Genomic DNA, 13,242 nt, shown 5'->3' with positions numbered 1-13,242 from the left:
GACAGGAGTCATCTGCTTTTCATAAATTTTCAGTCTTTTAGAAGTCTTTTAACAGAATAATATTTATACTTTGGGTGAGAGAATGCAGGACCACTTTAATCTCCTCTAAATACTGTTAAATAGTGCTACAAAAATGTTTGTGTCTTGCTGTAATGTTGTAGCTGCCTTTGGAGGAGAGAAGTAAGGAAAAAGACCTTGCTGATATCCAAAGAAAAGACAGCTATATGCACATTACAGCTGTGTTATAGAGGAGTTCAGGCAGCTTTCAAATATATAACCAAGAGAGGCTATTTCACAGTTGCTGTCGTAACTTCAAGGTGACTTCTCCTCAGCAGTACTTGTGCTCTATGTTTACAAACTGGTAAACCTTAAGATACTGAATCTAAAAGGGTAAAATTATTGCTGACATCTTTGCATAAACTATTTCAGTATGGGTTTTTTGAGACAGGTTGCATCTTTCTTGAGAAAAGCTGCTTGCAGAATGATAGTCAACTGTTGCAGAATGATAAGGTAAATAAAATGTAACAATTTGTACACAGATTTTCACTCTTATTGCACGTATCTGATATTGCTCAGATAGTTTGGAACTATAACTAACATCAACTCAGGAACCCAAGTCCATTTTCCGAAGATCAGGAAAAACCAGAGCATAAATTGCAGGGGAGTTATTTGGGGTTTTTAGGGTGATATAATTTTGATATATTAGTACATTCCTAAATAAATGAGTTTTTTGAAAAGCAGCATGTGGAACCTTAAAACAGGAAAAAAAAAAGGCTGAAAATACGGAAAGAGGATTTTTTTCCCTCAAATCCAGACTCCTTCTTTGTATATCTTTACTCTGCAGCAAGCATATTAGTAATTTAAAATTTTGCTGAAGACTTTTGTACTACATTAGTTATATGAACTTCATGTGCTTTTTAAACTAAATCTGTCCTTTCTAAATGCTGAATTGCATGTAAAAGGCTGCACATTGGCTTAGCATAAGATAAATATTTATGTTTCTAAATTGAAACACTTGTAACCTATTTTTCTCCTGAAATACATTAAACTATTTTATTCAATCTTTTTTCCTTTGAAAGATAGGCAGCAAAGTACAATGAATCTTACAGATTTCGTTTTAGAAATACAAGAGAAGAAAAGATGGTAGCTTCTTTTTGTTGTTGTCTTTTTTATGCCATTCTTGAAATACCAAGGCTTCAACATCCTTCGGTCTGCCCTTTTAGTGGGTAACCTTGGTGTGAGATTTATGAGGTGACTAGTGATGTCAAATGGGATTATTCCTTTGCTTCCAGGTTCTTGTTCATTAGAAATACTGTGAGGAAATTTCATTTTGTATGTATCATGATTTCCTGGAGTTTGAGCAGGGAAAGTACAGATAAAAAGCCAGTATATGTGAATATTTTTGTAAAACTGAACCTGTAATTATAGGACTTCATCACAATCACATTTTGTCTGATTAATAATAATCAGCAAAGATTAAATAGATGTGAAAAATCACCTCTCCTTTCCCACCTAGGTCTTTTCTAGAGTAGGATTTAAAGCTGTATGTAACTCGTGACAGCATACCTTTAAATCCTGGTCTGGACAAGGTCCTAGAGATGACTTCTTTAGCTGGGTAAAAGAGCTGCATCAGGTTACGTGGCCATTTGATGTACCTATTCTGGTTGTGCTGTAGATAACCTTCAGTTGGAGGACAGAAAATCCTAACTAAGAGAAATGAAGTGCAACAAATGGAAATGCTTATATACTATTGGGAGGAACCTCAGGTCATTTGGATTTTGATTTTCTTTTTTACTTTTCTTTTGAGTTCAAGTTGTTTAATGTTATTGTGGCTGAGTAAGTGTTATATTCAGGGTGGATTCAGGCAGGTACTCTGTGGTTGCAGTGGCTCACAATCCTTGCCCAGCCTGCCTCTTTCCACAGTGAAATCAAACAGGTGTTGATGTGCCAGCCCAGGGTTTGATGTTTAGGTGTAGTTTTGCCCTCACCCCAGCTCTTTGGGCTGTAGCACTGGGGAGGTCTGGGTCATTTTCACTGTCAGGAGATGGGAAGTGGAGGTGTCACATGACCCTGACACAGCATCATTGTAGAAGAGGAGGATGGCATTGAAAGCAAGTGAGTAGTAGGATTTACATAGCACACTGAAGAACCAGTAAACTAAACCTTTCCTTTATACATGGCGAATACTTAGATGAATTTACTTCTGGACTGTGTTAGCTACTATTTATGAAACTTAATTTCAAGCTGCTTTCTGCTGCTCTGTGTCCTTTCTAAATCTGCTCTTCCAGGCACCATCAGCAAGTGTTGACTCTTTGATCTTAGCATCTATTTTTTCCAGTTTCCTCTTGTTCTGACACAATTCAGACTGCAAGTTAATCAGAAATAAATATGAAGACCAATATATGAAGTATTTGTGTTAGATTTTTTAAAAGCTTTTATTTAGCAAATATATAGTTGGCACAACTTTATTTTAGAGTGCTGCTGGTATGAATCTGAATACATAAATTAAATCATATGAAACCAACCTGACAATAAAGAAAAGCAGTTATAGTGCTTTTGCTACAGGTGCCTGTGATTTTTGACATAAACATATGAGATTCAGTGGAAGTCTATAAGGATACTCCCTGCCCTGAAAGACAATCAGTTTTCTTCTGCACTTCACTGTCAAATCAGAATAAAGTTGAGTTATGCTCTGTAAGACGGCTTCCAAATCCACTGTTTTTAATTATTCCATTGTCCTAGTCTTTGACAAAACTTAGGGCAAATACTGTTTTTGCAGAAGATCCCAGGCTGGAAGGACCTGCAAGCATCTAAGGAAGCAGAATTCGGGTATTTCAGGACAAGTTGGAGAAACAGGGTACAATACAATGCACTGCAAAATGGAAGTAGCAATGTAGAAATAATCAGCTACACAAATAAAAGATGAAGGAGAGTTTAAGGGATGATTTTTAAGTTCAAAATGCACCTCAGGAGTCTAAGTATCATCAATTATGAAAAGAGAAAATAGTGTACTGGAAAGTACAAAATAAACAGGGCCTGAAAGAGCTGTGAATTGGCTGATATTTGAGGTCCTGCTAGTGCAGTGAAGTAGTATGGGCAGAGAAACACTGCTGTGATAGTAGTATTGAGTGCCTCATTCCAGACTGCAATTTAAAAACTACCCCAGGGAGGACCATGAAAATAATTTGAGTTGTAGGAAGAAATACTAAAAGCATTAGATATATTTTAGAATAAGGAAGGGGAGGGGAAGGCCTAAAGGGAGACGAGGTCTGAGTCTTGAGGTCTGATAATAGGCTTTTCACATGGTTATCCATGTGAAGGAGGATTGTAATGCTCTTGTGGTTCAAATTCACCATGGACATAACTAGAAATAACTCTTAAATGGCAGCAAAGGAGCTGTGAATGAGAAAACACTGAAAGATAAAGGTAATAGAGCTGTAGGATGAGTTTTATAGGAGGTCTGTTGCTGATGGGTCAGACCATGTAGTTATCTGTGAAGAATATTTGTGTTTGTTTGATCCTTCTGTGGGGCAGACTATGCAGCTTCTTGAAGACCTTCCTACTCTATTCACATTTGTTCCTCTCCTAAGGACGGTAGTGCCATCTGCTGCGTTGGCCGAGGAAGGTGTATACTAAGGCAGTAGATTAACTTCACATAAACCATTCTACAGTCCATGATGGTTTGTGATAGTTCAAAAAGATCTTAAAAAATTACAGAATCACAAAATCAATTAGACTGTAAAAGAACTCTGAGATCAAGCCCAGCCTATGACTGAACACTGCCATGTCAACTAGGTCATGGCACCTTCACCATCTTCAGCGATGGCAACTCCACCACCTCCCTGGGCAGCCCATTCTAATATCTAGTCAGTCTTTCTGTGAAGAAATCCTTCCTGATGTCCAACCTAAACCTCCCCTAGTTCAGCTTTTAAAGTGATGGAAAGATTTATAGGAGAAAATAAGTCTTTGCTTGTTGTATAAATGCCAAGACAAAATAACACATTTTATGAGTAGGAGCCCCACTTATAAATATTGTCTTTTCCAATTATTCTATTTTTATTGCTGAATGGTGGGAAAGTTAAATGTCATGATTGACTTCTGTGATGGTAGTAAGTGCCAGAGTTGAAATGGGTCACAGTAGGTGCTCCCTGTGGTGTTGAATTGTGTGTTAGTACTGCCTGCCAACTGCTTTTTGCATTGGTCAAGCACGTAGATGGATGGTATTCAAGAACAAGGTGGTTATTTAATTTTATGTTCAATCTTTCTTGGTTCCAGGCCTCATTTATTACCTGGTGTAGAGTTGCAGAAGTGTTATTTGGGAAAAATATCTTGAGGCTGCCTTCCCTAACCACTTGATCAAATCAGCTGCTGCATTGCTGAATGCTGAAAATCTCCAAGGATGGAGATCTCACAACTGTGGTAACCTTTTTCAGTGCAGCTGTACCTTCCTGGTGCCAAAGATTTCCCTAATGCCTGTTGTGATGCTCTTCTGTCTTCTGTGGTATCAGTGGACCCAGTGTTACATCATCTGCACTCTGGTTGTTACTGCATTTGCCTCTGTAACTGCATGTATTAATAGGGTTGCTGTTTGGCTCACAAGGACTGGAGGAACCATGTTTGTGAATGCTTGCTGCTTTGGCAGTAATGGTGTAATGAATCTGAGTGTTGAGGGAATTTAGCATTTACAGTTGTTCTCATACAAATAATTTTCTCAACAGTCTGAACAGGCCATTGCATATGTTTAAGCATGGCCATTATTGTAGATTTCAGCCTTGGGAATTGAGACCAACAGCATTTTACTCAGGAGAGATGTGGTGAATCAGTGAAAATTTCGAAACGAATATTCATGGATTCCCAATTCCTTGGTGGTGAGTTGACCTTGGCTGACCAGCAGATACCCCACCAAGCTGCTCCATCACTAGTCCTCAATAGGACAGAGGGGAGAAAATATGACAAGAAGCTTGTGCATCAAGGTAAGGACAGGGAGGGATCACTTGCCAATTGCCATCATAGACAAAACAGACTTGGGGAAATTAGTTTAATATAGTGCTGATCAATAACAGACCAGAATAATCAGAAATAAGAGCAAATGTAAAAACACCTCTTCCCCATCTCTCCCTTCTTCCCAGGTTTAGCTCTACTTCCAACTTCTCTACCTCCTGCCTTCAAGCAGCACAGAGGGATGGGGAATGGGGTTTATGGTCAGTTCATGAAACTTCACCTCTGCACTCATCCTTCTCACACTCTTCCCCTGCTCCATCATGGGGTCTCTCCCGTGTGACATAGTATGTCATGAACTTCCCAAGTGTGCATCCTTCCCACAGGCTGCTGTCCTTCACAAACATGCTCCAGCATGGGCTGCTCTCCACAGAGTCAGAGGTCCTGCTAGGAGCCTTGCTTCAGCATGGGCTCTCCAGAGTCACAGCCTTCTTCAAGGTGCATTGCAGGCCTTCTTCAAGGCTCTGCTGTGGAGTCCTCCATGGGCTGCAGGTGGATCTCTGCTCCATTGTGGATGGACACCCATGGGCTGTGGGAGCACAGCTGCCTCACCATGGGCTGCACAAGGGGCTGCCAGGGAATCTCTGCTCCAGCACCTGGGGCACCTCCCGCCCCTCCTTCTGCACTGACTTTGGTGTCTGCAGAGCTGTTTCTCCCACATACTCTCACTCCCCTCTCACAGCTGCTGTTGCACAGTGGGCTTTTTTACCCTTTCTTAAATATGTTAGCATAGAGTTGTCACCAGCATCACTGATGCAGCAGATCTGTCTTGGATTCAGCTGGCATTAGTGCTCTCTCGACACGAGGCTGTTTCTGGCATCTTCTCACGAAAGCCACCCCTGCAGCCTCCCCTTACTACCAAAATCTTGTCACCTAAACCCAATACATCTGCTCTCTTCAGAAATACATTCTTTTACAGATTTTGTAATTTTGTTTCAGTTTAAAACATTACAACCTCAGTTTGCAGAAAATGAAGTGTATATAATTAATGCGTACTTCCCAGAAGCTCGCTATTTAGTTCAATTTATCTGTCTGCTGAAAAGCTCCTGAATGGATGTAATTTCTTTTGAGTTGCCTTACAACTAAATGATAGTATGTAGCTATTTTCTTTCCCTGTAGCTTCTACTTTGGTTCTACAGGTAGTGCAAGTAACTGATTTATACAAATACAAAGCACTCTTAAGTGTAAGAAAATGAAATATTTGATTTATTTTTCTTATCCCCTCCCTTCTACCCCAGTTGGTAGCCTGTACGAGGGAAACTCTAGGAGATTACTTTTTCTTCATTAAAATGTATTCAGTTCAGTTTCTAATATTTACAGGCTTCTCTGCTTTCATTCTAGCCTTTGGACTTACATCAGACTTATGCTGAAACATGTCATAGACAAATCGAATTGACTACACAATGGAAGTATTGAAAATATATGTACATATGAAATTTGAAAACAAGTAGAGGTCTGAATATTTTTTTAAACTTTAATTTATCCTGAGTCCATATCATTTCCAAGAACTGTGGATTTAAAAATGAATTTGAAGAATGTAATTTTGCTTTTGTTACTTTTTCTTTTTTTTTGCTGTACTTTAGGCAGTATTTTCCTCTGCCCCCTTCAAAGTTCAGAAATTTCCATGTATGTTTATGTTGACTTGTGCTTCCCACCTAATAAAATCTTGATTATGTATTGATGACTATACCATACTGTTCAGTATTAGCTATTCATTTGAATTTAGAAACATACCAAAATCGGGCTTGCAAAAATTTTCTCCTATTTTGACTCAAAGCAACATAAATCCGTTATCTGGCAGACGTAAGGCAGACTGTCATTCTGCTGCATTTCTGAAAGGTGTCCACCGCCATGGAAACATTACCTTTATTTCTTTTTTCAGATTACTACTTTGGGCAACCTGACACCCTCAAGCACTGTTTTTTTCTGTTGTGACATGCAAGAACGGTTCCGGCCTGCCATCAAATACTTTGGTGATATCATCAGTGTGGGCCAACGACTGGTATGTTTGCTTTTTTTTTTTTTGCTTGTACTGAGTTTTGATCACTCATTGTAAACTATTATTTTATAAACAGTCTAAAAATTACTTAGTCTTAGGTAATAACAATGCCTTTGTTATTATTGTTCTTTAATAATTTTTTTTTCTTTATGTTTTCTTCTCTGTCCCCTTGCAGCTCCAAGGTGCACGGCTCTTGGGAATTCCAGTTATTGTCACTGAACAGTATCCCAAAGGTCTTGGCAGCACTGTGCAAGAAATTGATTTAACAGGAGCTAAACTTGTGCTTCCCAAGACAAAATTTTCGATGGTGTTGCCAGAAGTTGAAGCAGCATTAGCAGAGATCCCTGGAGTCCGCAGTATTGTCCTCTTCGGAGTAGAAGTAGGTGCCTTACCGTTCTTATATTGGTTTTTGGTAACATCTGTTGGCCCTCAAAGGGGGCATTGCTTTCTGTAATTAAAAAAATCAACTCAATTTATATTACTTAGAGCTCAGATATCCTCTACAAAATAAATTATTTTTGTGTTATCTTTAATATTATCTCATAATAAAATTTGAAATGAGATACTTATAAACTACAGGCACCTGTCTCAATCTTAGCTGGCATTTAAAATGCATATTGAGTTCCCTACTAATGCCAGGGGTAGAAAAATACATATTTGAACTCTAATTATGTACTCTAATTTGGGATTGTGTTACTTTCATTTTATAATAATGGTTTGTTGGTGGCTTTTTTGCCTTTGATTTCTCCCCTGTAGACTCATGTCTGCATCCAGCAAACAGCATTGGAATTAATTGGCAGAGGTCTGGAAGTTCATATTGTAGCTGATGCCACCTCATCAAGAAGTATGATGGACAGAATGTTTGCTCTTGAGGTAAGTTTCTTAGTCAAGGCTTTCTTCACTTTGGGTTTGTATGTTAAGTTCCCTGCTTATTGTAAGCTAACAAGGAATTTCTAAGGACAAAGCAGTGGATAAATGTCGATTTTAGAAGAGGTGAGTGCTCTGATTCTTAAAATAGCATTGAAGATGGAGAAGAATTACTGCCTTTTTTTTCTTCTTATGATTTAATATGCGTAACCCACTTTGGGATATATGGAATTTAGAAGTGATTGTTTCATATGATATAGGTTACTCTGTATAAACATTATCATTTTAGCATATCCCTTTATGCAGTGTTATCTCTCTAGCACAGTAAAAGTGCTATAAAGCTTTTGGCTTTGTTGCTCCAAAGAACAGGTGTTGAATTTATTTATTCAGGTGTGGAAATTCTTGAAATGCAATGAAATATAGTAAGTGATCCTGTTCAAAGCTCCTTCTTCTATGTCTGTCCCTCCTTCTGCTTTACCTCATCAGTGCAAATTAAAGCTTAATCTCAAGACCCTGATTATAGTGAAGATTCCCCTCCCCCCTGCTTTTAAGAGCTTAGTCAAACTAAATGTTGAGAAAGTGGATAAAAGTAACGAGGATTTAAAAGCACATACAACTATGTGGTAACAAATTCATGCAGATGATTTTTTGATGGTGTACTCTTAACTTGCCTACAGGCATCACTGTTGGAAATCAAAACCTGATCTATACATTAAGTATTGCAATTTTTGCTTCAGGCTTTAACAATTATTTGGAAATAGAAACTAATAATAACCACAGCATGTTATACTTTTTCACAGATTTTGAGAGGACTTAATTTCTTAAAGGCTAAAGAGAAATCCCCAGCATATAGTGATTGATGAAACCCATGACTTTGATTAAGTGGAAACCTAATGTCAACTGTCACATAGAGCATAGGGACACAGACAGAGTACAGGAGTGACTGAAGTCATGGACTTCCCAAATCAATGTGGTGCAGCAGCAGTAGGAGACAAAACAAATACAGAAAACCTGAAATCTGTCTGCCTTATTGTGTATGTTTTTGTACATTTATCACACAGTGTCTGTAAGCATAGAAGTTGGGCCAATGTAATAGAGGTTAAAACAGTGACTAGCTAGCTTTGCTTTACTTTCTAGTTAAAAAGGTATTGATCTTAAAAGTGTGATTGCATACAAAAGCTGTAAATTTTTCTGGTTTTGGTAACTTTTTAGTATGCCTTTGCAATGCTTTCTCAGTAAGCAAAAGAAAGTGTTTTGCTGTGGTCCCTTATGTTGTCAGTCATAATATGATTCAGCAAACACTTGCTGCCCTGCAGTGTTGAGCCAGCAGTAACACCTTCTCTGCTGCACATGGCAGCACATACCAACATTGTCCTCTTTTTGTGTTACAGAGCCTCGCTTAAAAATGCTACTGAGGGATGTGAGCTAGAGCAAGCAAGACATGGGCATGCTTGGGAGGAGGAGAAAGGGATGTGTATTGGAGATGTCCATAATCCTGATTGACTGTGGCATTACATTTCTTAGTGAAGTGGGCAGCATACCAAAGTGTTGGGTAATCCTGCTTTGGTTTCACCATAGAGCTCACAGTTCCTAGTCACATTCTTTTAATGAGTGAGTCTAACATTGTCTCTTGTGCAAACTGGTGAGCTGAGATGAGTTTTATTGATCAGGGTTCCTGGACCCTTTTCCTTACCTTTCTGGGAAGATGAGTGTAATATGTACCTTTTCACAGTAACACAGCCCTTCTCTATTCATAATGACCTTTCAAGAATAATAAAGAGTGATGTTGCGGTGATAACAACTAGCTTCCTCAGTAACCTCAAGTAACTCCCATCTGGTCCCACCTGCCCCTTCAGTTCTCCACAGTTCCCATCACATAGCATGTGTTTTGATTGTGCTGGTGATGAATATGCAAATATCTGAGAGGGTGTACTAGGAAGTACAGTCTGACTTAATGGATATCAAAAGCTTTTGTGTCTGCCTGGATAACAGGTTGTCTCCACTTCTGTTGTGCGCTTAAAAATGACAGCAGACAACATCTTGTAGTTAAAAAAAATCCCCAGAAACCAAAAAAAATCTCAAAATTTTCATTGATGAAAAACCTCAGCCCAACAGTTCAAGGTTATGACTGTTCTGAATCTCTGCCCTGTGTGGTGAAGATGTCTTATGCTCGTGCATGGTCTTGGATTGGGACAGTTTAGTCTGCTCCTGCTGGATTTTTTTTCTGTTCTTCATATTTTCTACTTGTTTCTGCAGTGTGGATGCAATATACTGTTGATACTTTCCTTCTTGTCAAAGACAGCATTCTAAAAAAACTTGTAATTTCCTTGGAAATCATCCAATATACTTAGCAAATGCATCTCTTAATTTCTGCTAATCTGAAATCTATAAAAATTATATGTAGTCCTTGAAAAGGTATAAGCCAATGCCAGCCTCTTTGACATGTTATGGTATGTTTTGCTTTTAAAAAGAAGATGTTCTCTCTTTTCAATCAACATTTCACAAATGGCAGTGATTTTTTAAGAGTCTGGGGTTTTTTCTCATCCATACTAGTGAAAACCAAAACCTCTGTATTCTTGGAGAAGCTTATCTTGAAAATATTACCATGATATTTCATTTTAATCTTCCTATTTTTCTTCTTCTTTGTATGTGTGTGAGGTCTAACAAATATGGTTGTATGGACTAGGAGAGCTGAGGAAGGTAGCTGCTTTGTTTCATCTTAAGAATATTGCAAGGCTTGTTGCTATTACGGCAGGCAGGAAGCATTGACTTCAGTAAATCGAGCCTTGTTAGTTTGTTTTTATGTAGGCGGTAGTTACATATACTTTACTGGCTGGTCCCTTAAAATTAATAACTTTCCCCCATCAGTTGCTTTATAATTGAACAGCTAGAAAGTCTGGAGCTTCTCTTTGCTTTAGTGGTTACAGTTGAAACCTATATGTGCATATCTCTATTCTATGCCATTTGCCCATTTGCTCATTCAGGATCCCATTAGATTTGGTGGAGCATGCAGCTGAGTAGAAGATGATGTAGGGAAAGCTGACTCCATGAAGAATTTTACTGCCAAAGCATCTGTATGATGTCTGGGAAGATGATGGGGGGGCATGGGTCGGTCAGCTTTAGCTGAAGATACCTTTGCTATGTAAGCAATAACCACAGTTTTAAAAGTCCAGTAACTTAACAGTAAGTCCTGTGCCTTGGCCTATGTGAAGTCCAAGCCCTGTTGAGTTACATACTTAGAAGGTCTAGCAGACCTCTTTTGGTCTTGCTTTCTCTGCAGCTATGCATTTTATCCTGTGCCTGTGAGAACTAACTCTGGAATTACTGCCTGTAATGAAACGTCATTTAAAAAGAGCTGCTGTTGTGCCAGTATGATTTATAATGTCTGTAGAAGAGATTTTCCTTCTGTCTCCAGAGATTATTGCTACTAGTGTGCTCTGTAGTCCAACAGCTGGTATGTAACAAGGACCGAAGAAGAAATCTTTGTGATTTCTAGCTCTTGCTTTTAGGTTGGACCTCGCTATTTTGTTTTTCCCCAGGCCTTTCAAATCTGCATGAGAGTGAAGAAAGCTGTTCTCTGGGTCATACAAGGGGAAAGGGTTGTTTTTAAGATGTGTGGGGCTGCTGCCTGTTAAATGTGACTTGGGGAAAGAATCCCGTTCAAGGAGAAAGCAGTATTTGTAATCCAGGGCAACCTTTTGTCATAGGAAAGGCTAAACCCAGTCAATTTTCACCCTAGCTTTATAAATGATACCACTAAGAAATGCTGGAAAGGAATTGGCTGTGCTTTTGTTAATAGGAGATGTTTTTAACAATGCTATCTATGTCTTTTTTTACAAAATACACTCATTCACATTTGCAAATATCTTACATTATTTCCTCTCTGCTCTTTTCTTTTTCAGCGTCTTGCACGTACTGGAATTATAGTTACTACTAGCGAAGCAATATTGCTGCAGCTGGTAGCTGATAAAGAACATCCAAAATTCAAAGAAATCCAAAATCTCATTAAGGCAAGTGCCCCTGAGTCAGGGCTCCTTTCTAAAGTTTAAAGTAGGCATGGAGGAAGCAGATCTCACTGTCCTCTTTAAAGGGGAAGGAAAGCTATAAGCGCACATGTACACCTTCTTTTGCTCAAAGTTTGGTAGGAGTGTAAAACTTAAAATTTACATACTTGTGCTTGCCTTAGCAAAATTGTCTGGTTATATGTCTGGGTGCCAGTGTGTTCTCTTTAGTTACAGCTGTCAGAGGTTTGACCCTTTTTTTGTCAAACTTCTTTCTTTATTTAAAAAAAAAATAAATTAACAGAGGTGCCTGCTAGTCCATACTATACACTGATTGTGATTGTAATGGCTCAAAAAACCCCATATTTCTGTGGCACCTCATGCTTTGCAAGTGTTCTGTGATGTCCTGTTTTACTTTTGTATTAATAGAAGATAATTACGTATTGGATAAATGTGATGTGGTACGCTTTAATGTTCTATGTAAATGAAGTATTTTATTAGGGCATAAATTAAGACTGAGTAAGATATATGAACTACATGTGCGCTTCTGTTCTCTAGGATAAAATTTAAGCACTTTGCTTCGTAGACAAGACACATAAATTAGGCAGAGCTGATGTTTGATTGCCCTAGGTAGCTGAAGTCTGCATCATGACTTTTGACTATACTGAAATTGACTGTCCAAGGCTGTACTTCACTTAGGTGTATACAAACAGAAGACTGTCATGTAATGAGTTCTCTATAAACAACTGGTGTAAACTCCTTCAGAACTTGCAAATATTACCAAAGCTTTAAATTGGAAATGCTAAGGATGTTTAAGAAAGAAAACTTTTCAGGTTCGAGTGCTAAATCTACTAATATGTTTAGATATATTTTGCATTGTTTTACCCCCAGTTTAATTAGATTGAATAATTCTATCCAATTTACTCAAGAGGGCTCTGAAAGAAGGCTCAGCTTCTCTGGGTTTTTGTGCATTTTTTTGTGGGCTGTAGTTGGGTGGAGTTTGAAAAGAATCTGGCCCAAAACCATTCTTCAGGAAAATAGCATCATTAACATAATGATATATATTTTTTCTATCTAGAACTAATCTTTTAACATGTGATTGTTCATAAAGGCACTTCCTTCATGTTCTAGGGGATTAAACAATGTTGTATAAAGTTTACAGTGTGCCTGAGACATTTATTTTTTTAAAAGAGTACTAGTAGATATCATACTAAACACTGATCTTTTTGGTAGAAAAGCTGTTAAAGTACATGTATTGTTTTAAATTCCTTATTCTCCCCACAAGATGGCTCTAAAAGAATTGTTTCATAAATAAAAATTGTTTCAATTGTTTCATATAACCTTTATATGTTCAAAACAAATAAAGAGTTAACATTT

General features: G+C 38.1%; 1 protein-coding gene across 2 annotated transcripts in view; it reads left to right on the top strand.

Annotated features, from left to right (window-relative positions):
* The window catches only part of ISOC1 (isochorismatase domain containing 1), a 16,963-nt gene extending 3,721 nt beyond the window's left edge, over nt 1–13,242 (top strand). Inside the window, exons 2-5 of one of the 2 annotated variants that reach the window (XM_069000946.1) lie at nt 6,881–7,000; nt 7,173–7,376; nt 7,754–7,870; nt 11,767–13,242. In XM_069000946.1, coding sequence (XP_068857047.1) covers nt 6,881–7,000; nt 7,173–7,376; nt 7,754–7,870; nt 11,767–11,913 — 588 coding nt within the window. In that variant the 3' untranslated portion in view covers nt 11,914–13,242. Of the gene's footprint in view, nt 1–6,880; nt 7,001–7,172; nt 7,377–7,753; nt 7,871–11,766 lie in introns of those variants that run through there. The other variant, XR_011147635.1, reaches the window with a different exon arrangement.

Source organism: Aphelocoma coerulescens, assembly GCF_041296385.1.
Source record: "Aphelocoma coerulescens isolate FSJ_1873_10779 chromosome Z unlocalized genomic scaffold, UR_Acoe_1.0 ChrZ, whole genome shotgun sequence".
NCBI lineage: Eukaryota > Metazoa > Chordata > Aves > Passeriformes > Corvidae > Aphelocoma > Aphelocoma coerulescens.
The sequence above is the reverse complement of the archived record's forward strand: the minus strand, read 5'-3'. Positions and strand labels throughout refer to the sequence as shown.